The sequence below is a fragment of the Vombatus ursinus genome, unplaced genomic scaffold (genome assembly GCF_900497805.2).
Source record: "Vombatus ursinus unplaced genomic scaffold, bare-nosed wombat genome assembly UNPS02014781.1, whole genome shotgun sequence".
Taxonomy (NCBI): Eukaryota; Metazoa; Chordata; class Mammalia; order Diprotodontia; family Vombatidae; genus Vombatus; species Vombatus ursinus.
Window position 1 is genome coordinate 44,062,741 of NW_020954559.1, and position 26,611 is coordinate 44,089,351.

At 35.7% G+C, this 26,611-nt stretch overlaps 1 protein-coding gene across 1 annotated transcript in view; it reads right to left on the minus strand.

The window, feature by feature from the left end:
- The window catches only part of LOC114046340 (vertebrate ancient opsin-like), a 234,071-nt gene that overhangs the window by 67,183 nt on the left and 140,277 nt on the right, over window positions 1-26,611 (minus strand). Inside the window, exon 3 of the mRNA XM_027866646.1 lies at window positions 2,937-3,170. Coding sequence (XP_027722447.1) covers window positions 2,937-3,170 — 234 coding nt within the window. The remainder of the gene's footprint in view (window positions 1-2,936; window positions 3,171-26,611) is intronic.

A 26,611-nucleotide genomic window follows, 5' to 3' on the forward strand; every position in this document is an offset into this window, starting at 1 on the left:
AAAAAAGCAAAAACAAAACAAAACAAAACAAAATAAAACAATTCCTGCCATTAAGAAACTCACAATCTTTTTAGGGAGACAACATGCAAATGACTACACAAGCAGCTAGGTAGTACAATGGATAGGGTTCTAGGCCTGCAGTAATGAGGACCTAACTTCAAATCCCACCTTGGACAATCACTGGCTATGTGACCCTGTGCAAGTAACTTAACCTCTGTTTGCCTCAGTTTCCTCAATTCTAAAATGACGATAATAACAGTACCTCATAGGGTTGTTGTGAAGATCAAATGAGATAATGTTCATAAAGTGCTCAGCACAATGCCTGGCACATGGCAAGTGCCATATAATGCTTATTCCCTTCCCCACCTCTCTGTGTACAAATAAGCCATATACAAGAAAAATTGGGGAAACAACCAACAGAGGGAAGGCACTAGAATTAAGAGAGATTGGAAAGGGCTTTCTATAGAAGATGGGATTTTATCTGACATTTAAAATAAGCCAGTGAATCCAGAAGGCAGAAATGAGGATGAGAGCTTTCCAGGTATGAGGGCAAGTTAGTGAATATGCCCAGAATTGGGAGATAGAGTGTCTTGTTCAATGAACAGCACAGAAACCAGTGTTTCTGGATCAAAGAGTACATGTGAGTTGTGGGCTTTGAGGTATAAGATGTAGAAAAGTAGAGGGTGCTATGTTAAAAGTGGGGAGGGACTTTGAATGCCAAACAGATGATTTTATATTTGATCCTAGAGGTGATAAAGAATCATTGGAGTTTGTGGAGAGAGGGAAGTGACATGATTGGATCCGAGCTTTGATGGAAGAGTGGAGCAATGACCGGAATGAATAGAAATTTGTGGCAGACAAACCAATCAGGCTGCTGCAGTAGTCCTTGAGGAGATGAAGCCTGCATCATGGTGGTGGCAGGGAACATGTTTAAGAAATGTTGCAAAGGTGAAACTAGCAGCTCTTGGCAACAGATTGCATATAGGAGGTGAGTAGTGAACAGTCAAGAATGACACCTGGGGTAATGGGAGGATGGTGGTGAAATAAGCAAAATCTAGAAAAGAATTTCAGCAATAGTAAAAACATTGCAAAGGAAAACAACTTTGAAAGACTTAAGAACTCTGATACTGCAATGACCAGCCAAAAGACCAATGAAGAAACATGCTACCCATTTCCTGACCATAAAGGGACAAATTCTATATAATGAGACATAAATGTTCAGACATGGGCAATATGAGAATTCATCTTGTTTGACTATGCATATTTGATAAAATGTTTTTATTTTTGTTTCTCTCAATTTAAGGAAAGAAGTTAGCAATAGGGTTTCCAAACTTTCATATACGTGTGTGAATGTATATGTGTGTGTATATATGTGTGTATATACACACACGCATATGTATATATGTATATGTATGTATATGTATATATGTGTATATGTATGTATATGTGTATATACATGTGTGTATATACATGCATGTATGTACACACACACACACACACACATATATATATATATATGAGATAAGGCAATTGAAGCAATTTTAAAATGCACAGGATGGAACAGAAGGAAAGCCAATAGGAAATACAGATAAACAGAATGACTTTAAAAATTATTGAATTTGTTATATCCTTAGAGGGAGAAGCAAGCTATATATGATATAGATTTATGGCTGCACAAACAATCCTCTTTTTCTTTCCTGGACTATATTTTTGGTTTTCCTGCCTGAAATCTCCCACCACTCCAATCCTTCCTCTGCTCAGCTGTAAAAGTGATTTTCCTAAGACTCAGGTCTGCGCATGTTACATCCTTACACAATAAACTCAATTCAACCTCTAGGTTAACTTCTCTCTCTGTCACTTATGGCCCTTAATCACGTAGCTCCTGCCTACCTTTCCAGTCTTCTTTCACTATATTACTCTCTATGAAGTCTATTATCCAACTATATTGTCTACTTTCAGTTCCTTGAACACAACATTCTTTCTCTTTCTTTGCACTGATGGTCTCCTCGTGCCAATAATATTCTTTTTCCTCACCACCACCACCACCTTCCTTCAAAACTCAACTCAAATACCATCTTCTACAGGAAGCTTCTTCCATCCTCCTTGCAAACAATGACTGCTTCCTGAGGCTACCCTTTTTCTATTCCATATATATCTTTTATGTACCTGTTTGTTTGTATGTTGTCTCCCTTATTAGAAATTGAACTCCCAAGATTGGGGACTGTTTTTACCTTTGCTTAGAACATAGCAAGTACTTAATAAATACTTATAGACTGATTGATAGTTCTCCTTTGCATATGAATATTTTCATTTTATTTGGCGTTAAATTTAAAATATAAAAAAGATATAGAGAGGAAATGGTGTTGTGATAGGAAGAATACCAGAGTAGGAAAACCTGGATTAGAGTCTTGGTTCAGTTGTTAACTATCTGTGTGGCCTTAGACAAGTGGCTTCTCTCTGGGCCTCAGTTTCCTTTTCTATGAAAAGAAGGGGTTTAATTAAATGACCTTGGTTCCTTCTAATCCCAGATTAATGATTTTCTGATGAGTAGATGATTTCTAGGACCTCTTCTGGTTGTAAAACTCAACAATTCAATGAAAATGTCTATGAAACAGACTCCTACACCTGTGCAGAAAAATCCTGGCCCTAGGAAATTCTGTGCTATTATATGCTTCATAAAAATGATCATGGATAGACTCCTCACTCACCTGAAAATATCTCATTTAGATTAAAGTAGCCTTTGCTTGTCTCCCAAATTTATGTCATTGCAAACTGAAGGTCTTAATGATTTCTATTATTTTATTGCCACTCTATTTTCATGGGCTTGGCAAAAAGGGTGTATATGGGGAGTAAACCTTAGATACTTAATGACCAAGCAGTTAAGACATTTTGAGATGCTCATTTGGGTTTAAAGAAGTAATTACTTTGAGCTTTACCTGTTTGTTCATAAGTATATAGATGATTGGGTTGCATACAGTGCTGCTCTTTGCCAAAATTGATGGTACAATATTGGCCACCGGTGACACCACTCCTGGGGGGCCAAATGTAGCAAGTAATGCAATCATCCCATATGGTACCCAGCAAATTAGGTAGCAAATGACAGCCATGACCACCATGAAGAGGACATGATATTCTCTTTTCCGAGCAGCAGTCTTCCTGATTTTCCCAACCTGGGTGAGGAAAAAAAATATTTCATAACCAACCACTTAGTAAAGATACAGTGAAAAAAATTTAACTTAAAACGATACAGTGTTGGGTGTTTATGGATAAAAGATATTAGAAGTTTTCAATTAGCAGAAGCGATCAATTCAGTTAAGTTCATTCTACTTCCCCTAAAAGAGACAATGATAGTGTGATTTCTCTGAAATCACAGAGTAAAAGTAATGTTCAACAAAAGCAGTATTTAGATGGAATGTTCTAAAATCATGATGATGGGTGAATGACTCTTTTCAAGTATCTTGCAACATCTAATTTAAACTTTTAAAAGGATATTATCTTTCCCAAGACACTTGAAGCTATTTTTTTTTTATTTAAAACTTCAAATGACAACTTTAGGGTCATTGGCTCAAAGAATATGCCCATTATTTCAATTCTTATTATAGAATACCATTTGACCAACTCGCAACTTTACTAGCAGAATAATACCATGCCTCTTCTGCCACAAGTGCACCAATACTTAATTTTATCATCTTTGCAAATTTGATGATTGTCAGGTGTATTATCTCCTTTATTTAAAATTTTCATTTCTCTGAAATTATGAACCTTTTTTCACGTGGTTATTGTTAAGCTTAATTGTTATTGTTATGTGATTATTGTTAAAGTTAATAGTCAAAACTATTCCATATCCATTAAATTCTTAATTAAGGATGAATGGCTCAAATTCTTATGAATGCATTTCAGTTCCTTATGCATTTTGACTGTCAAATATGCATCAGAAATATTTAATATCACACATATACACACTCCGATTTATAGTTTAGATACACACATCAATCTTGGTCTTGAATTTGGCTCTGAAAAAAATTATTTTTATAATCAACTCATCTGTTTTCTCTTATAATTTGCTATATCAAAACTTTTTTTTTCAAAACTAGGTCTCCCCATCTCCTTCAGGCTAGAAGTACAGGGCCTATTCACACACTGTTCCCATTATTAATTGGCACAGGAATTTGTCCTACTGTGTTTCCCACCTGGTCTGATTCATCCTTCCATAGGCATTCTGGTGGCCTCCACTCCCTGAAGCTCACCATATCGTTGTTGAACTTCATACAGATATCTGATTAACATTGCCCATCTGCAGTTCAGAACCCCCCAGTTCAAGAGATCCACCTTTCAAAGAGCTGGGATGTGTGCCACCACACCCAGATTAAACTATTTTTTGAAAGATGTATAGTACTTGTTATTTTTTCTTATAGTCATACAAAATGAGAGCACTTCAATAAAACCTATAAAATATCACACAAAATACAAAAGATTAGATATACCATAGCAGAATTTTTCACTAAATAAGTAATCATTTAACCACAGTCTAAAAGCAGAATCTTCTCTACTTTAGAAATGTTCTCTAATAAATGATGACATGTATCATCACTTTGTAGTAAGGAATTATATAAAGTCCTAACCACATCTAAGGCAACCTGCTGTAATGGAAATAGAGTTGGAATGGTAGGTTCTGACTATAAACTAGCTGTGTGACTGGTTAAATCTCTTAAATCTATGTTTCCCCATCTAAAAAAAAGAAAGGATGGACTAGATTATTTCTCAGCTCCATTATAGCTTAAAAATAATATTTGATATAATTTTCTTCACATAATTATTTAACAATTTATTACAAACTAAACAAATGAATCCTATTCCATTCAGTACTTGAACAAAAATTCTCTCTATAAGATCATTCAACATCTTTGAAAAGTGGTCCCCATGCTCAGTTTCAAGAGGAAAGCCATGTGGGACAGTGGAAGGACTGCTTAACTTAAAGTTGAGGAAACTTAAATTCTAGCTCTGTATCTTACTCCTTGTGCAGTCTCTGCTTCTTGATTTATAAAATGGAAGAATCATATTTAATTATCTCAAAGGTCCCTTCCAGCTTTAAATATATAATGCAGTGACTCACAGCAATGAGGAATTCACTACTTCCCAAGGTTGTCTTCTCCATTTTTGGACAGTTTCATTTAAGCAGTTTTTCTTACATCAAATTAAATCTACCTCCTTGTGTCTTCCACTCAGTTATTTTAGTTCTGCCCTCAGGGACCAAGAAGAACAGGTTGAATTTCTCTTTCACAGGACAAATACTTGAAAATAGTTCTCATTTCTACCTCCTTGAAACCTTTCTTCACAGGCAATGGCCCCCTCCCAGTTTCTTCTACTGATTCTCCTTTGACATGGAATCCAGTCCTCCCTATCGTAATTACATACTTGCACGAATTTTCTCAGTCAATGTCCTGATCAAAATGGGATGTCTTTAATTGTATGCAAAGTTTTTAAATATGAACTATTGCCTTCCTCATTTTGTCCCTATAATTAAATTAAATTCAAGACTAAGACTTTTCCCATATCAATTAATTGACATTTTATATTTTCTCAACCATTCTAAACCTCTTTGGATCCTATTTCCAACACAAAATGATAGCTACATCCACTTTCTGTCATCTATAAATCTAACTAGGAGCCATCTATGACTCTACCAAAGTCACACCTATAACAAATGTCAAGGTCAGAATTTTAACCTACCCAGATTTCTTCTCTCTAAAATCTATTGTTCTTTCTACCATACCACACATAATACAAAAACTGCCCTTTCATGAAGTTGAAGTTCAAGATAGGGTTGCTAGAGCTCACAAATTCCTAATGTCAGCTAATTGCATTCATTTCTGATACCTTTGGATATTAGTTAAAGACAAGAACATAAAAACCTTCCCATAGATACTAATTAGAGGAATATAAACATGCAGAGAGGAAGTATGGCATAGTGGCCAGAGGAAGGGCATCTACATCAGGAAAACCTATGTTTTAAGTCCTGTCTTTGACACATCATGGCTATGTTACCTTCAGTAAATTACTAAATTTCTCAGTGGTCCAGGTAGCTTTCTAACACTGCAAATTGTGGAACACAGTTGATGATCTTCATTAGGAGAGGGAGCCTCCTAAGCTCTAATTTTCCTATATGGATTTGCAATAAAATTACTAATTAAGGAAATAGCAAAGGAAGTCTTCTTAGAGCTCAGAACTAAACAGTGATAAAGATGGCTTCAGGATAATGATATTTGTGTGTGATGGATTTTGATATTTTCATTAGGTTCATCCAAGAAATCAAGAAAGAGCCTCTCAAAATGTTCCCTTGTTCCCCTCATTCTCAGAGGCTCCGTACGCTTTTAAGAGAAGTCCAAAATGCCATTATATGTTTTGTGATATTCTTCCTTTCAGTCACCAAGTCTTAGGTCTCTGCCCCTAAAATATTCTATTGACTTTAACTGCCCCACAGCAATATTTGGTCTTCCCATTTATAAAATGTAATAGCTATAATCCAACCATCCAATCACAACATTCAAGAAAATGGGCTTCATTTGAAAAGAGCCTTTTTATTGTTTAGCAGCCCCTTAAACATTTACTGTTATTATGTGGAAATGAAGGGGATGTTACAATCAGCATATCTCCCTATGTATTTGATCACAGACTGGGTATGTTGCTGCTGGGGATGTTTGCTTCCAAGTGGACCATATAATCGGGCTGCATCATTCTGGATAAACACTTCAAGTATCTAAAGTGTAATCTCTCAAGGATGATGGCACATTACAGGGAAACTGTAATGGGTGCGAAGAATTCATAGGAGCCTGCCACGCACAATTTAACTAAACAATTTGCCAGTCGTGGCTTTTAAAGGGGCATTTTTAACACCTTCATAAAGCAACAACATAAAAGACTGAACAATCAAAGTTCTATTCCAAAGAGGCTTCTAGTACTCACAATAAAATTCTAGAAAGAAATATACATGCCATGAGTTAATATAATACAGAACTAGGAGAAAAGCCTGAGAGTCTTTTGGACTATTAGGCTACTAAATGAATCTTAGTATGTCAGAACAGGAAAGGGCCTTAAAGATCATCTAGCCATGGGATCTTAACCTTTTTTTGTGTTATGGACTCCATTGGCAGTCTGTTAAAGCCTGTGAAACCTTTTCTCAGAATAATATTTTTAAATTAATAAAATAAAATGCATAGGATTACAAAGCAAACCATTTTTATTAAAATGTAATTAACAAAATATATTTTTTAAAGTTCCCAGACCACGTGTAAAGAACTCTTGATCTGGTCCAACTGAGGCTCAATAACCATTAAGTAACTTGATCAAGGTCATTTGGCTTATAAGTGACAGAACTGTAACTCAAACTCAGGTCTCCCATCCCCAGTCCTACATTCATGACATAGAGCAGTGTTTCCCAAACTGTATTTCACAGAGCTCTACAGTTCTTTCCTTGAGGAAATGTTGATGCTAGGAACACATTTTTTTGAAAAAATATTATTTCTGAAACTGCATTCTTAAAAATACTTATACACGTAGAATTTTTTTTCTGTGGCCTCCTCTTTCAGAGAGGAGGCTTGGGAGGAAGAGAATTCCATACCTGAAGACTCCCCAGACTTCTCCCATGAGTATTTATGGCTTCTGTCAATGTATTTCAAACTCAACGTGCTCTCTGGCCAAATTAGTTTGAAAACAAAGCTGACCTAGTGAATCAGAGTTTCCTCAGTGAGGTAAGAAAAACAAAACATTAGCTTGGTATTAATTTCATTACTGATGAATCTAAAAGGCAGTCTGATGTAGTGATCTCAACATCAGAAAGACCTCTAGTGCTGTTTCGATTATTTGATTACGGGCAATTTACTTATGTTTTCAGAGTCCTCAAAGCAACTTTCCACGAGTAAGTTTCAGGTTAGGTACCCATCTATGAAGAAGCTATGGATCTGGATCCTTCCTCCACCACGTCAATTATGACACTTCTTGCTTCCATTCTTCCTCTCTTTTCTCTCTCTTTCCAGGTCATATAACAAAGAACCATGAGATTTGAACCTTATGATGTTTATTAGAGGTCAGGACTATTAGGTAGGATTGGAGGGAAAGGAGAATAGGCGAATAAAACTCTTTGGTAATAAACCTGTGAATGCTTCTCCCTCCCCATAGATTTAAACCCTAGTACACAAATGACTCCAAATCCCACAGGGCTTCCACAAATGGAGTGTAAAAAGAATGGCTTAATTGAGTTGGAACTATCATCTCTCATTCAAAGGCCTTAATTTGAATGTAGTGAAGTGTATACAGTTTTTAAAAAATTAATTATTGTACTTAAGTCCTTTTCTAAAGATTGAAATGTGTGTGGTTTTTTTTTTATTTGTCTTTTTTTTTTGGTTGTTGTTGTTTTTGGTGGATGGGGACTATAACTCATTATCCCAAATGAAAGGCAAATGACATTATGGGGGCATTTCCTTAGGTATAATGGCACAAGTAATTTTGGAAACTAAGTTCTCATACATTCATGAATGAATATAAGGCCCCGTGATTGGTGAATGAGATTTAGACTTGAGTCAGAAAATTTGGAACAAAAAATCAAAAGGGAAATTAATAAAATTAAAAGTAAGAAAACTATTAAGTTAATAAATAAAACTAAAAGCTAGATTTATGGAAAAAAATAAACTATTGGCTAATTTGATTTAAAAAAAGAAAGAAGAAAACCAAATTGCTACTATTAGAGATGACAAGGGTGAATTCACTACAAATGAAGAGAAAATTAAAACAATTTTAGGAGCTATTTTGCCCAATTATATGCTAGGAAATCTGACAATCTAAGAAAAATGGATAAATATTTACAAATAATATAAATTGCTCAGATTAACAGAAGATGAAAGAGAATAAATAACTCCATTTTAGAAAAACAAATTGAATAAGACATCAATGAATTCCCTAAGGAAAAATCCCCAGGGCCAGATGGGTTCACAAATTAATTCTACCAAACAATTAAAGAACAATTAATTCCAATACTATATAAACTATTTGGAAAAATAGGTAAAGCAGGAGTCCTTCCATATTTCTTTTATGATACAAATATAGTGCTGATACCTAAATCAGAAAGAGATAAAAGAGAGAAAGAAAAAACTATAGACTATTTTCTGTAACAAATATGGATGAAAAAAATTTTAAATAAAATACTAGCAAGAAGATTACAGCAATATATCACAAAGATCATACACTATGATCAGGTGAGAATTATATCAGGAATGCAGGGCTGGTTTGATATAAAGAAAATTATCAGCCCAATTGACCATATCAATAACAAAACCAACAGAAATCATCGGATTATCTCAATATGCAGAAAATATTTTTTTTTACAAAATACAATACCTATTCCTATTAAAAACACTAGAGAGAAAAATAATAAATGTAGCTTTTTTAAAACCATCATCAAGTATTATCTGTAATGGGGAAAAGCTAAAGGCCTTCCCAAAAAGATCAGCAGTGAAGCAAGACTGCCCATTATTACCACTATTATTCATATTGCACTAGAATGCTAGCTACAGCAAAAAGAGAAAAAAAAATGAAGGAATCAGAATAGACCATGAGGAAACAAAACTGTCACTGTGTGCAGATGATATGGCAGCATACTTAAAGAATCCTAGAGAATCAACTAAAAAGCTAGTTGAAATATTTGACAACTTTAGCAAAGTTACAAAATATAAAATAAACCCATATAGATCATCAGCATTTCCATATGTTACCAACAAAACCTAGCAGGAAGAGATAGAAAGAGAAATACCATTTAAAATAGTGGTAGACAATATAACATACTTAGGAGTCTATCTGCCAAGACAAACCCAGGAGATATAAGAGCCCAATTACAAAACAGTTTTCACACAAATAAAATCAGATCTAAGCAATTGGAAGAATACTAATTGTTCATGGACAGGCCAAGTCAATAAAATAAAAATGATAATTCTACCTAAATTAATTTATGTATTCATTGCTATAACAATCAAACTACCAAAAATTATTTTATAAAGCTAGAAAAAAATAATAAAATTAATCTAGAAGAGCAAAAGGTCAGAACTATCAAGGGAATCAATGGGGAAAAATGTGAAGGAAGGCAGCCTAGGAATGCCAGATTTCAAACTATATTATAAAGTAGTAATCATCAAAACATCTGGTACTGGCTAAGAAATAGAGTGGTGGATCAGTGGAGTAGATTAGGTACACAATGCACAGTAGTAAATGACCATAGTAACCTTGTGTTTGATAAACCTAAAGATCCAAGCTCTTGGAATAAGAACTCGATATTTGACAAACACTGCTAGAAAAACTGGAAAACATTTTGGCAGAAACTAGGTATAGACCAACATCTCACACTGTATACCAAAATAAAATTAAAATGGATGAATTATTTAGGCATGATCAAAGTATCATAAGTAAATTAGGAAAGAATGGAAAAATTCATCAGTCACATCTATGGATAAGGGAAGAGTTTATGATTAAACAAAAGATAGAGAGCATGATGGGAAATAAAATGATAATTTTAATTACATAAAATTAAAAAGGTTTTGCACAAACAAAACTAATACAGCAAAAATTAAATGGAAAGCAAGAAACTAAGGGAAAAAATTATAGTGAGTTTCTCTGATAAAGGCCTATTTTCTCAAATATACAGAGAATTGAGCCAGATTTATAAAAATAAGATCAATTGATAAATGGTCAAAGGATATAAATGGACTGTTTTCAGAAGAATAAATCAAAGCTATGGATAGGCACATAAAAATGCTCTAAATCACTACAGATTAGAGAAATGCACATTAAAGCAACTCTGAGATAATAAATGCTTGAGGAGATGTGGGAAAATTGGGACACATATGTAATATTGGTGGAGTTGTGAACTGATCTAATCATTCTGGAGAACAATTTGGAACTACACTCTGCATGCCCTTTGACCCATCAATACCACTCCTAGGTCTGTATCCCAAGTGGACCAAAGAAAAGGGAAAACTATAGCAACTTTTTGTGGTGACAAAGAATTGGAAATTGGGGGGATGCCCATCTATTAGGGAACTACTAAACAAGTTGTGGTATATGATTGTTACAGAATGCTATTGTGTCTATAAGAAATGATGATCAGGATGGTTTCAGAAAAACCTAGGAAGTTTTATATGAACTGATGCAAAGTGAAGTGAGCAGTACCAGGAAAGCATCATACACAGTAACAGCAGTATTATAAGGATGAGCAACTATGAAAGACTTAGCTACTCTGATCAAGACAGTGATTCAAGACAATTGCAAGAAAGCCATGATGAAAAATGCTATCCACCTCCAAAAAGAGAACTGATGAACTCAGAGTGCAGACTGAAGCAACTTTTTTCACTTGGTTTTTGATGTTGTATGTTTATGTCTCTGTGTGTGTGTGTGTGTGTGTGTGTGTGTGTGTCTTTTCTTTTACAACATGACTAACATGGAAATATTCTTTGCGTGACTTCAAATATATAATCAATATTATATTGCTTGTCTTTTCAAGGGGTGGGGCAGGGGTGGATGAGGGAGAGAAAATTTGGAACTCATAATTTTTTTAAATGAATGTTAAAAATTTTTAATGTATTTCAGAAATATTTAATGAAATAAACATATTTTTTTAAAAAAAGCTTAAATCTCACACCAACCCAACTTTCCAGATATTTATTATTCCTTTTCATAAACAATATTTTCCAATCAAATTTGAAATCTATAGCTACTTCCTCTGGCCAATTACAGAATCTGGACCCTGTCCCTACAATGTTTTGCCTCTTCATCTTCACCTCTCAGAATCATTCTGTTTTTTCCAAGTTCCAACTTCTAGTACCAACTTCTTGGTGAAGACTTCTTTGATTTCCCCAGTTGGTAACCATCCTCAAATTCCCTTATGTTTTCTTCTCTGTGTACCTGCAATATTTTGCCCCTATGCCCCAATAGAAATAATGCTCCTAGACTTGAAAGGCAAACAACAGGTGGGTGGAAACCTTGTGTCCAGACAGAACATGCTCTTTGAATGATCTGAACTTCCATGTTACCACTGTTGAGACTCAGTAGGCAAGGGTAGTCTCCAAACAGCCTTCCCCAAATAGGTACTTGCTGCTACTTTTCTTTCTGCATATTTCTACTGCTACAATATGTGTGCCAAAAAAAAAGCATGATGGAATATTTCTCTTCCAAAGATCATAACCCCGAAATTTCTACTGTGGCCTCTATCATTTTTATGATGATATCACTCCTTCACTATGCCTACTGCAATACAACTGAAGTGGTTTCTTGGAGATAGATCTCAGCAGGCAGAGGGACTCTCCAGAAATGTTTATATAGACCCTTATGGAAAGCAGTCCAGAGTGTTGAGGAGATAGTGTAGTCTTTTTAGTCCATAAAGATACAGAACTTGGTTTAGACTAGACCAGACAGAACTGTTCTGCTACAAGCATTGGAACAAGACTGTGAAAGGAGTAGATGGCACTGTAGCAATAGTCAAAGTAGTAGCTGAAGCAGAAATGGAGGATGCTAAACATAGAGATTAACCAACAGCATTGAGCATCTGCAGCCTTCCCTTGATCCACGCTCACCTAGTGGAAAGGATTTACTTGGGAACTGATAGACTGTGTTTACCCTGGGAGGCTGCTGAAACCTGGTGAATTTCTTTACTTTTTTTTCTCTCTCTGCTTGATGCTGCTTGGGAGGCTTTGTTACTCCTAAATGTTTTATGTTCTATTAAATTGCTTTCTTGCTGTTTGGATAGTATTTTAAAATGTGCTTGCTCTTAAAATTAAGATCCAATCTTAATTATGTTCTGGGTGCATATCTTGGCATATAGGGAGTGTGGGTAGGTTGGGGAGTGGGAGGAAAAGAGACTAATGACTATTTTGATACCCAGAATTTAGCAGGTTGGAGATCTTCAATTATGCTGTGGTGACCTGAAGTCACTCTGATCTGGAGATTCTGAACTTTTGTGATTTAAAAAAAATTAGTCATCTTTATTTTACACATCCTAAATTTTCAGAGAAAAGCTTATTTCTTTATCTGAAGCAAGTTGGGATGATTTAACCTGGGCTGGGCTATCTCCACACCTCTCTCTTTCCCTTCCCCTCTCCCTCTGGTGTAAGGGAAGACCAATGTTTTCAGGGAGTGTTGTGAAAAGGAAAGGGCAGTGGCCAAAGGCAAGACTTTACTCAAAGCTTAGCCAGTGGGAGAAGTTATGTTGGTCTGGGAGGATTCAGCCCTTCTTATTCCTATAAGGGCAGGAGATGGAGGAAAGTGTTCCTCAGTAATCTGCTGCTCAGCAGCACCTATTGGTTACATAGCCAATACAGATGACCGATGCAGAACAATCATTGTCCATTCTTGATAATTCACCATTACTTTTTACCCTTTATTCTGAGGTGAGACTCCTTGAGACTTCCTTGCTACAGGGTATGAAGGTCTACCTGGAACACCCTCTAGTTAAGTCTCAAAAATAGTTTGCCATTTATTGATAATTCGTGTAAGGTAATTCATGTCAAATTCTTGATGTTCAATTTAAGAAATATTTTCTTACTCAAATTATCTTTCTAACCTGGCAAAACTTTTTCTAGATCATATCTGTCCAGGGTGGGCCTGCATCAGCCATGGATGATCATCAAAATGGATGATAGTTGAAAGAGAAACTAAACTTGATTTTGGTCTATGGAGGGGCAAGGTCCCTTTGGGAACCCTCTTATTCCCCTTTCTTTAGAACTGCTTTCCTCATATCTGCCTAAACTCTAACTCAAGTATTATCCTTTAAACTCTGACCACCAGGTCCCTGGCACATAATGGGTACTTAATAAATGAATGGTGACCAAAATTCCTAGATTAGCCTTTCTTCTGTTTCAAACCTAGAGGACTGGTCCATTCCATCTAAAGTATTGTGTTCAGTTCTAGACATCACATTTTAGTATTGTTGTTTGTCCTTCATCCTCTTTGAAAATGACATTAGGAAGATGATGCCATGACTTGCAAGTGAATTGGATTTCAGTGAGGGAAGGCTGTGCAAAGTCACCAGCCTCACTATCTTCTCGAGAGCCATCTGGGTCCAGTGGTGAGTTTTGGTCAGGATAATTGGAGATGACTCCCACACATTTTCTGAAAGACATAAACAAAGTTCCAGAGCAAGTATGGAAGAGAGAGACTAGGTTACTGAAAATGCAGATCATGACAAAGAAAAATCAACTGGAGGAACTGGAAAATTTTTAAATTGAAGAAGAGAAGATTCAGGATGGGTAAGTATAAGAGTTTTCAAGTTTTTAAGGGGCTATGTGGAAGACAGGTTAGAATTGATGTTATTGATCTTAAGGGATACAAGTAGGAGCAAAAAGTAAAACATATGGTAGAATTCTGTTCAATATAAAGAAAAACATTCTAAGATTTACAACTGTACAAAAATGGAAAGGGTTGTCTCAAGATCTGGTGAGTTCCCAGTCCTGAGAGGTCATCATATAAAGTATGAATGACAACTTGTTGAGTATGTTATAATGAGGATCAGTCCCAAGAACATATTGGATGGCATAGAGGGTGGGGGTGGAAAGTTCCAAGTAGAGAAACACTACAGTATAATGAATGGTCTTAATCCTGCTTTTCCATCCATACGTCTCCAAGTGAAACCTTATATTGAAAGCCATTGCCTCTTCAGAAATCCTTCTGCATACACTGAGTGGGTTTATTCTAGCAGTCCCTAGACTGCTTTGAGAAATGTAACAATGTCAATTTATGGGCACTAAAATACCTTAAAAAGAGGTGAGGGGATAGGCAACTGTATAACTTTTTCATTTTAAAAAGAGATGCTTTTTATAAGCTAAAGCAGGGTAGTTGAAAAAGAGAATCATCTTTCTGATTTCAGGTGGTATCTATCTTTGAGGTAAAAAATGGATGAAGGTAAGACACTTGCCCTACTGTACAGACTAATATGGGAGTCATCATCTTTAAAGCATATTGCTTCACAAGCTGTTTTGGCCAGGTTGAAAAAGGCTCTTATAATTCCATTTAAGTTGTAGTTGTTTCATTAAATTGACCAACACGTGAAAAAAGACAGAAAGTCAAAATGTTTTTGTCAAGTACATTTCTCAGAAAGTCATGACACAGATCACATGAAATGATGACCTATACCACCTCAGACAGAATGTCTAGGGTGAGGTTAACCAAGAAAACAATAATAATGGTTCTTATTTATGTTGTGCTATAGATTTAATAGGTTTATAATGCATTCATGCAGGTTAGTAAATAATAAACCTGTAGAAATACATTTGATCCTCCTAATAGTCATGAGGGGAAAGCAAAGTTCAGAGAGTGACTTGTCAAAGGTCACACAGTAAATAAATGGTATAGTTAGATCATGAGATCACATGGAATCAATGATTTAATGGTGTAAAGGACCTTAAGGATTACCTAGTACAGAAGGTTTTTTATCTGGAGTCCATGAACTTAATTTTTAAAATATTTTGATAAATATATTGTAGAATAATTGATTTCATTTGAAATCTTACGTATTTTACCTTACGCATTTGACAACATTATTCTAAGGTTCCTCATAAAGGTTAAGAACCTCTGGCTTATTCCAAACCCCTCATTTTAAAGATGCAAAATCTGAAACCCAAAGAATTTGAAGTGACTTATTTAAAGTCACACAGGTATAAATGGCTAAGCCAGGATTGAAGCCAAATCTTCTAACTCCAAATCCAGCCCTTTCTCTACTACTAGCCATGCTTCTCCTCAGGACTTGAGCCAAGATCAAGTGACTCCCAATCCAGTGTTCTGTCTATAAAACCACATAGGCTAGTTTCCTTTATGTAAATCATCCTATAAACTTGTAGGTTTATTAGGAAAATAAATGACACATACAGATCTTTAATAGTTAAAAAGTGGTAAAAAGTAGAAAGTGTGTCATCATTAGTAAGTTTGGTGTCTCTTTCAACTGTCATCCATTTTAAATATAGCTGATGCAGGCCCACCCTGGGCAGATATGATCTAGAAAAAGTTCTGCCAGGTAACAAAGGTAATTTGAGTAAGAAAATGTTTCTTCAATTGAACACCAAGAGTTGACATGAATTACCTTACATGAACCATCAATAAATGGCAAACTATTTTTGAGACTTAGCTAGAGGGTGTTCCAGGTAGAACCTCATACCCTACAGCAAGCATTACAATTGGTCCTCCCCTTCCTTTCATGGGAAATAAGTATCAAATAGGTGGGCTGATGTATCTAGCATATCTTCAATGCACACCTATGAAAATAACAATTTATTAAAAGCCCTGTTCATAAAAAAGAGTCCCAAAAAGTTTATTAAAAGGAGGCAATATCATGCAATGGAAAGGATGTGAGAATAGGAGTAAGAAAAATTAGGCTGATGTCTTAGCTTTTTCAAGTCATTTACTCTCTCTGAGCGTGTTTCCTTATTTGTAAGGGGAAAAAAAGGATGGGAGAGAATTCTGGGAAGATAGCAGAATGGATCAGAAAACTTCCAGTTCTCCAAATTTCCTTCACAAAAAAAAGACAAAATATCACCTCAGAGCAGCAGAAATAGATGTGGGGCAAAGTCATTGTCTTCCTAAGACAATTTGAGAAGAACTCAAGAAAGACCGGAGGTTAGGCCTGAGTGAAGTTCAAACATCTCTTGGCTGACTCTGCAGAATCAACAAGCAACAAGCCCTTGAGGCAGCTGTTTTGAGAGGCAGCCTCAGCCTTAGAAGTAATTGTCTCACAGACAGTGTGGGGGTCTGACTGCTAAGGAGAAAAAGATTAAAGGACCTTCCACTGTCAAGGGATGTCAAGCATAGCTGTGCTAACTAGACAGGTCCTGAGGTGGCCTTCCATTGTTGGGGGGGAGGAGAGAAGGACCTAGCACACCCCTAGTGAATGCAATAGTGAGGGGCAGGGATGCTGTTGACTGTGGGTACTTGTGAGAGAGCAGAGTCTCTGGTTTCAGATCCTGGACAGAGAGGACAGTTTGCAGCCACCAGAGGGACTGCAGGGAGCAATCTCTTTTGCAGAACAGTGGGGCTGAGGGCCCTAGATGTGGCTTAGGAGTGGAAAGGAGAGCTCAAGTTTGGGCCCTGAGAGAGACCTCAGAAAATAACAGTAAGAGGGACCTGAGGCTCGGGGCATCATTCCCCATACCTTGAGACTACAACTTGATTGCACTAATAGCTACTGAAAACAAAATAAAACAAAAAATTAATAAATAAAAATGAGTAAGCAAAGGAGGAAGAACCAAATCATAGATAGTTACTATGGGAATACAGAAGATCTGGGTTCATATTTAGAAAAAGATAATGGAGCTAAAAAAATAAAGTGTCCCTCTTTCTTCAATGAGAAACATCAAATGGTCCCAAGCACAAAAAGACTTCTTGGAAGAACTTAAAAATTAAATAAGATTGAGGAAAAATTAGAAAAAAAAATAAGAGCAATTCAAGAAAATTATGAAAACAAAGTCAACCAACTTGAAATAGAGAATCAAAAACTTAAGAAAGAAAATAATTTGAGCAAGGAGAAGCTAATGATGTTCTAAAACACCAAGAAATCATAAAACAAAATAAAAATAATGAAAAAAATAGAAGAGAAAGTGAAGCATCTCCTCAGGAAAACAACTGATCTGGAAAACAGGTTGAGGAAAATAAAATAAAAAGTCAGACTACCTGAAAATTAAAAAAGAATCGTGATACCATATTATAAGACATTATCAAGGAGTATTGCCCTGAAATTGTAAAACAAGAAGACAAAGCAGAAATAGAAAAAAATCTACCAATCACCACCTGAAAGAGATCCCAGGATGAAAATCTACAGGAATATCATAGCTAAGTTTCAAAGCTTTCAGTTTAAGAAGAAAATACTGGAAGCAATAAGAAAAAAATTAAATATCATGGAGCTATTATGAAGATTACACAAGACCTAGCAGCTACTATGTTGAAAGACCAAGGGTCTTGGAATACTATACTCTGTAGAGCAAAAGAGCTAGGGTTACAACCAAGGGTAGCTTACTCAGCAAAATTAAGTATAATCCTGAATGAAAAAAAATGTACGCTTAATGAACTCAAAGACTTAGCTTTTGTGACAAAAAAAAAACCCAGAACTTCAGGGAAAACTTGATATATAACTTCCAGGAGAAATATAAGGTAAACATTAAAGACCAAGTATAAGGAACTCAATAAGATCAACCTGTTTACTTGCATATGTGAAAAAATAGCACTATTTTTATTATTGTCATCATTATTTGGGTAGTTTGAAAGAAAAGCATGGGCTGAGCTGAGTATGATGGGATGATTCTAAAAAAAACTATGTAGGGAGATATAAGTAAGAGTAATTATCTCATATAAATGAGGCATAAAGGGGAAAATTGATAAATAAGAAGTTAGTAGTTGGGAGGGCAAGTAGTGCTGGAACCTTACTCTCATTGGGAAAGGGTCTCCTATTTGGAAAGAAATAAGAGCTCAAGGGGATAGGGTGGGGAGAAAGGATAAGGGAAGGGCTATTAGAGTGGTGGGTAGGTTAAGGAATAGGAGGGCAAGGTAGTGGGTAGAAGTAAAGCAGAGGAGTGAGAAGGGATAAGGTAAATAGGGTGAGAAGGATAGTGAGGAAAAGCAAGAAGGAGGAAAATACAAAACAAGTAATCATAGCTTAGAATGTGAGTGGGATCCATTTACCCATAAAATGGAAATAGATAGTGAATTAAAATTTTGCATTCAACAACATGTTGTTTTCAGGAAACATTATAAAAATGAGAGACACACACAAAGATAAAATAAAGAGCAGGAGTAGAATTTAGTATGTAAAAAAAAGCAGGGATAGTAATCATGATCTCAGAAAACGTTAAAGCTAAAATAGACTTAATCAAAAATGAAAAATAGAGAAACTACAATATGTGTCGGCAATATTACTCAACATAGTTTTAGATCATTTAAAATACCTAGACAGTATAAAATACCTGAATGTAAACTTGCCAAAACAGACACAGGAACTATGTAAACATAAAACATTTTATACAAATAAACTCAGATCTAAATAATTGGAGTACTATTTATTGTTCATGGGTAAGTAAAGCCAATATAATAAAAAATGACAATTTTACCTAACTAATCCATTTGTTCAATGTCATCTTAATTAAATTACTAAAAATTTATTTTACTGAGTTGGAAAAAATAATGACAAAGTTCATCTGGAAGAATAAAAGATCAGAAATTCCAAAGAAACCAGGGAATAAAGATGTAAAGAAAGTATTTATTAAATTATTAAAGTTTTAAAATTTAGCAGTATCAGACCTTAAACTATATTATAAGGTGAGAGCATTGTTTAAGTGTAAAAAGAATAATTTCAATTATTTTAAATTAAAATTTTCTTGTGCAAATAAAATCTATATAGCCAAGAACAGAAGGAATGCAAAAAAAAAATTAAGAAAAAACTTTCGTAAACAATCTCTCAGGATGTGATTGGGTTGGACTATTGCTGTGGTGTAGGAATGCTGTGATTTAAAAAAACATGGAAAGACTTGGACTTACAAAGGAAGATATTATCTACTTTCAGAGAAATAAATGACAGGAAATAAGCACAGTACAGTTTTACATATATATGTATCAGTGTAAATGTACATATGTATATATATATATGTTTATTGATACATATGGATATATACATGCTTAATTGTAGCCTTCTTTGGGGGCAGGGAATGGGAATAAATATTGGGGAAAATATGGAAATAAATAAAGTCAAAAGTGCAAAGCAGAGAACAAAACCAACAAGGAAGGAAAGAAAAGCTGGGCAGCTTTGAAAACAATGTGTAGTATTTACTATATAAGTTGTCTTGAAATGTAAACTTGTGGTTCTATATTGAATCTTCTCTTATGGTCTATCGCGTATATGGCAATGTTTTTTTTTTATTATTTTGTATTTTAAAGTAAAAAAAAAATACCAAAAAAGATGATTGATGATAATAAGTATCCTACTTACTTACAAGTTTGCTGCAAAGATATCCTTATCTCAGAGTGAAAGTCACTTCAGCATCCATCTACTCCAAATTGTGTTTACCCAAGAATCCCCTCTTTGAGATTTCTGACAAGTGATTATATACCCTCTGCTTGAAGACCACCAGTGAAGGGAAGCTCACTAACTCATGTGCAAACCATTCTACTCCAAAACAGTAAGTTGGAAAGATTTTCTTTATAGGAAGCTTAAATGAATTTCTCCATAACTTCCACCAACTGTTCCTAGTTGTGAAATCTGTGGCAAGAAAAAAAAAAAGTCTAATCCTACTTCTTTGTGAGAGCCCTTGAAGACAGTTATCACATTCCTTCAGTATCTTCTTCAGGCTAAATATCCTCAGTTCATTCAGTTAGTTCATAAGGCATTACTACTACTGAGAGATGGTACATTGTAGCAGGTAGGAAGTTGACCTTGGAGTCAGGATGATCTGGGTTCAAGTTCTGCCTCTAATACATATTGACTTGTATGACACTCTGTAAATCACTTAACTCTATCTATGTGTCAAACAACTCTCTAAGATTTTAAATGTTAATAACTTGCATGCCTGAATCCCTATCTGCTCCTCTTTGATCCTAGGCAAGGTTTCTTAATTCAATTCAGTTCAGTTCAGTTCAATATAGAATTTGTAATATATAACCAACTCATAAGTTGCCTGCATTGGTAGAGTTTCCTTACTGGAAGTTCATTATATCAATGAACTAATAAACCGAGTCTAAAAAATATTTTACACATACACACACACACACACGTATATATGTATGTATACACATACATATTTGCACACATGTATACACATATATACACACATTTATTGACTGATTGACCTATGATATCATCTGGACACTATCTGTCAATATAGATCAACACATGCTCTTCAACTTCTAGTCTTAGAGAATCTCAAGGGCATTTGAGAGGATAAATGTCTCACACACACAGCCAGTATTCATCAGAGGTGAGCCTAGCATCTAGGACATTCTTTTTTTTTTTTTTTTAGGCAATTGGGGTTAAGTGACTTGCCCAGGGTCACACAGCTAGTAAGTGTCAAGTGTTTGGTCCAAGGCCGAATTTGAACTCAGGTCCTCCTGACTTCAGGGCCGATGTAGGACATTCTTTCTCAGAGGTTGGCCTCTTTGTCTACCACACAATGCTACCTCTTGGCCAACTATAAAATATAGTATGACATAAGTGCTTTTGGAGAGACCTGAAGAAAAGTTCTCAGAGAGGGAGAAGGTCCTTCTGACTTGAGGAGGGTCAATGAAATCTCTCTGGAAATGCTGATATTTCAATTAGGCTTTGAAGAATGATCAAGAGTTATGCAACTAAAGAAAGGAAAGAGGCCCAAATGCTGAAAAATGTCCCAGTTTGAGAGGGTCTGCCTTGTGCTTCAAGCATGCCTTCATAGCATGATGAGGTATCAGAAGAGAACTTTAGCCAAGGACTTGCTCTTATTGAATAAAACATATTTGTGTTACATAAAATGACTGCTAGACTCTGGGGGTGCCAGGAGGAAAGATGGAGCAGCTGTGTGCCAGAGATTCTGCAGGCATGGAGATGCCCATGATTTCACTAGACTATTTAAAAAAACAGAGACAGCATGGAGTAATAGAGAAAGAGGTGCTCTCAGAACCAGGAAGACCTAGTTTCATGTCTTGTTTCTGACACATACTGGGTGCATAACCTCGAGCAAGTCATTAAATCTCATGTTGCTCTAGGCCAAAGGTGTAATACACTCAACACTCTATAGTGCTGTGGGACCAGATTAAAATATAATAAGGAAATATTAAACAAAATAAATAAAAACACAATAAAACATAGAAAACATTATGTTTTAAAACTAAATCAATATGCAGGCTTCAGAGATCCTTATGTTTGGAATAGTGGCTCTGTTTCTATTTGAATTTTACATAACTTCTCTAGGTAACTCTTTGAAATACAAACTCATTGGTGAAACATTACAAAGGAGGATTTGGGGAAATTGTTAGAAAGATTTTGGAAAAGTGTTGAGTAGTATCACTCTACAAGAACAAAAAATCAGGGTGGTTGAAAATGAGTCTGCAGAAAACTTGGCATGAGACCCAACTAAGTCATATTATCTCAAGGATGAACCAGGAAAGGGGATAACAAATGAATGTAAAATGGAATACTTTTGCCAGCATTTCTATAGTGAACTGTTCTCATCATTGTTGCCAATGGAACCACTGAAGCTGTATCTCTAACACTCAAGTACCTGTTGTGCCATATGAAGAAGTGAAAATGGCACTCAAGTAAATGAAATCAGCAAGAGTGATTAGGCTTAATACACATAGAAAGAAATTCATGCTGGTGGTGACATAATTTTTTAAAATATTTAGGGATTATTACACAATATACTCCAAAGACAAGAATATTCCAGAATTATAGGAAAGATCACAAATATAATTGTTGTTCCCCAAAAGCAACTAATAACCATAGAAACCTATGGCTCCAATTTAATTTTTATAAAGTCTTTATGAAAATAATCTGTTGATTCATTAAAGGGAACTATGATGAAAATAAGTAAAGGGAATGGGCAAGCTTTTGCAGACAATCCTTAAAGCAGAACACATCTTCAAAAACACATAATTGACTAAGAGGTATATAGAATAAAAGATTTTGTTGTGATTTTTTGTTGCTGTTCAGCTGTTTCAGTTGTGTTCAGTTCTTCTTGATCTCACTTTGGGTTTTCTTGGCAAAATACTGCAGTGCTTTGCCATTTCCTTCTCCAGTTCATTCTGCAGATGAGGAGACTGAGGCAGTGTTAAGTGATTTGTCCAGGGTCACACAGATAAAAAGCGTCTGAGGTCAGATTTGAATTTAGATCTTCCTGACCCCAGGCCTGGAGCCCTTACTGTATTTATTATTTGTTAAATAACAAATATATACATATATACACATGTGTATATGTATAGATATGTGTATATACGAATATATGTATGTTCACATATGTATATATTTTACACGCATGTATATATGTATGTATATACATATACACACATATATGCAGTTGACCCGGGTGGCACAGTGAATGCAGCAGTGGCCTGGAGTCAAAAAGATCCGTGTTCAAATCTAGTCTTTTACACTTACTAGCTGTTCAACACTGAGTAAGTCAGTTAACCTCTGTTTGCTTCAGTTTCTTCATCTATAAAATGAGAGTAATAATAGCATCTACCTCTCAAGATTGTTGGGATGAAATATGATAATAAAAGTACTTAGGACAGTGCCCAGCACAAAATGCGTATTATATAAATTATTATTATTATGCAAAAGAAATACTTAAAGGTCCCTCTCCAACAAGATGCTTGCCATGTACAGCATCTATGGAAATTATTACTGCTTCCTCCCTTCGAGGATAAAGGTCTCAAAAAAAACATACATATTTGATTGCTCTGACACATCCATTTGACTTTAGGTAGAGCTAGTAAGAGCTAGAAGAGATACAAAAGGAGAAAGAAAGAGGAGAAAGGGGCTTAGGAGTTGTTGGGGGTTTTTTTTTAACCCACAACTTGCACCAGGTAGATTTTTTAAAAAAGAGAAAGAAAGGGAGAAGGATGGAAAGACAGAGAGAGAGAAAGAGAGAGAGACAGAGAAGAGGGGAGAAAGGTGCCATGACACCTATGTCCTTTTTCTCCTCTCCTCTAATAAGGGCCTCTCCTGGTAAGGAGCAAAGAAGACAGTGACCTTTCACAAAGGAACATTCATACTCAAGAGTGTAAGTGAATCCAAATGAATGAAAAAAAGAGGGCTTGTTAAGTACTGATTATATGCCAAATGCTGGGCATACAACTACAGAAATGAGTCTGTCCTTTCTCTCAAGAAGCTTACATTTTAATAGAAAAGAGCATAAGAGAGACAGAGCAAAGTGGTGGCCAGGGAAGGGCATGTATAGGAGCATACAGAGCTGGAAAGGACCTTAGAGGCCATCATTTTACAGACTTCTTCATTTTACATATGAGGAAACTAAGACACAAAGAGTCTAAATTACTTACTCTGAGTCACACAGGGGTTAGTGTTGAGGTCATATTTGAACACAGGTCTCTCTGATTCTCAGTCTGGCTCACTATCCACTACACAATGCTGCCTCTTAAGTCTGATTGGGGGAGTCACCAGCATGATTAGCAAAGCCATCAATGCCAACTACCACTCCTTTCCAGGAACAATAGTACTGATTTGATTAATATTAAAAGCTGTCTTTAAATGGCACTTTAAGTTTTCAAAAGTGCTTTTAAAATTATTATCTCATTTCATCATTACAGCAACCTGGGAGGTAGGAACTATTATTATCCCCATTTTACAGATTTGAAAACTGAGGCTATGAGAGGTTAATGGACTTGCCATTAACCAGGGTAACATACATAGTAAGAGTCTGAGTCTGGATTTGGACTCAGGTCTTTCTTTTTAAAAAAATTTATTTTTAGTTTTCAAGATTCACTTCCATAAGATTTTGAGTTCTAAATTTTCTCTCCCTCTCTCCCCTCCACCCTCCCCTTGCAATCTGATATAGGTTATACATATACATTCATATTAAATCTATTTAATATACATACAGTATATTAAATACAGTATATTATAATACAGTGTATTATACATACAGTAGTATGTTGTAAAGAAGAATTAGTACCAATGGGAAAAACCAGGAAAAAGAAGAAACAACAACAACAACAAAAGAGAGAGAGCAAATAGTATGCTTATATCTGCATTCAGACTCCATAGTTCTTTTTCTGGATGTGGATAGCATTTTTCATTTCAGTCTTTTGGAATTGTCTTAGATCCTTGAATTGCTGAGAAGAGCTAAGTCTATCAAAGTTTGTCATTGCATAATGTTGCTGTTACTGTGTACAATGTTCTCCTGGTTCTGCTCACTTCACTCAGCATCAGTTCATATAAGTCTTTCCAGGTTTTTCTGAAGTCTGCCTGCTCATTGTTTCTTATGGAACAATAGTATTCCATCACATTCATATACCACAACTTGTTCAGCCATTCCCCAACTGATGGGCATCCCCTCAACTTCCTATTCTTGGCCACCACAAAAAAGAACTGTTATAAATATTTTTGTACATGTGGGTCCTTTTTCCCATTTTTATGATCTCTTTGGAATACAGACCTAGAAGTGGTATTGCTGGGTCAAAATGTATACACAATTTCATAGCCCTTTGGGCATATGAACTCAAGTCTTTATGACACTCGGTCCAGTGCTCTAGCCACTGGGCTACTCATCTATATAGTATTCCCAGGGTAAGAGGTGAAAATGGAGAGTGAAGAGGGGACCTATGTCAGGGAAGGTGGCAAGATGCCTTTGATGGATGGCTGGCTCCAAGGTTCAAAATATGCTCCAAGGTTCAAAAGACTCTGACAATTTAAATGTTTAATTAGGATTAATGTCTGCTCATTCTATGATTTCAGTACTCTTTCTTGTCTTTTTAATGAAACTTTATTTTCTAATATTGTGAATGTAGCTCCTATAAGCAGGGAATTGTTTTTAATATAATGAAGATACTATATATACATACACACACACACACACACACACACACACACACACACATATATATATATATATATGTTGCCTCAGGTTTTCTGCATAAAGGCTGTGGGCTAAGAGAGGGAGACAATTTCAGACATTGTAATTGGGTCCTTCATATCATGAATGTCTCTGATGTAAAGCCTATACATAAGCTTAAACAAGATTCCTTAATAGAGACAAACACAGAGATAATTTCATTAAACAATATTCTATCAATATCAATTAAGACATTAAATGGGCCAGTATATGCTCATGAAAGGTGTTTGCAAGTTTTATGGGGGATGCCCTCTATCAAATCTAACTGGATTAGAGACTGAGATATAGAGGAGACCTTAAAGGTCTTCTAGTTCAACTCCCTTATTTTACAGATGAGAAAATTGAAGTCCAGAGAGGTTGAGTGATTTGTCTAAGGTCACACAGACAATAATTGATAGAATATAGATTAGAATGTGGATCTTCTGATTATAAGTTCGGTTCTCTTTCCATGGAGTAGGTTGGTGGCCCAGTGAATAGAATGCCAGACCTGGAGTCAGGAAGACTCCTCTTCATGAATGCTAATCCAATCTCAGACATCTACTAGTTGTGTGACCATGGGCAAGTTACTTAGCTCCAATTGCCTCAGTTTCTTCATCGGTAAACTGAACTGGAGAAAGAAATGGCAAACCACTGTATTATCTTTGCCAAGAAAACCCAAAATGGGGTCACAAAGAGTCAGGCATGACTTAAACAACTGAACAACAATAACAACAAAAACAAGATCTCGTATTCTATATACCTCTGAATCAATTATGTGTTTGCGAAGATATGTTCTGCTTTGAGGATTGTCTGAAGTCAGGAAGACTCCTCTTCCTGAGTTCAAATCTGACCTCAGACACTTACTAGGTCTGTTACCCTGAACAAGTCACTTAATCCTGTTTGCCTCAGGTTCCTCATCTGTAAAATGAGCTGGAGAAGGAAATGCCAAATCGCTCTAGTATCTTTGGCAAGAAAACCCCAAATGGGGTCATGGAGAGTGAGTCACAACTGAACAACAACAACAATGA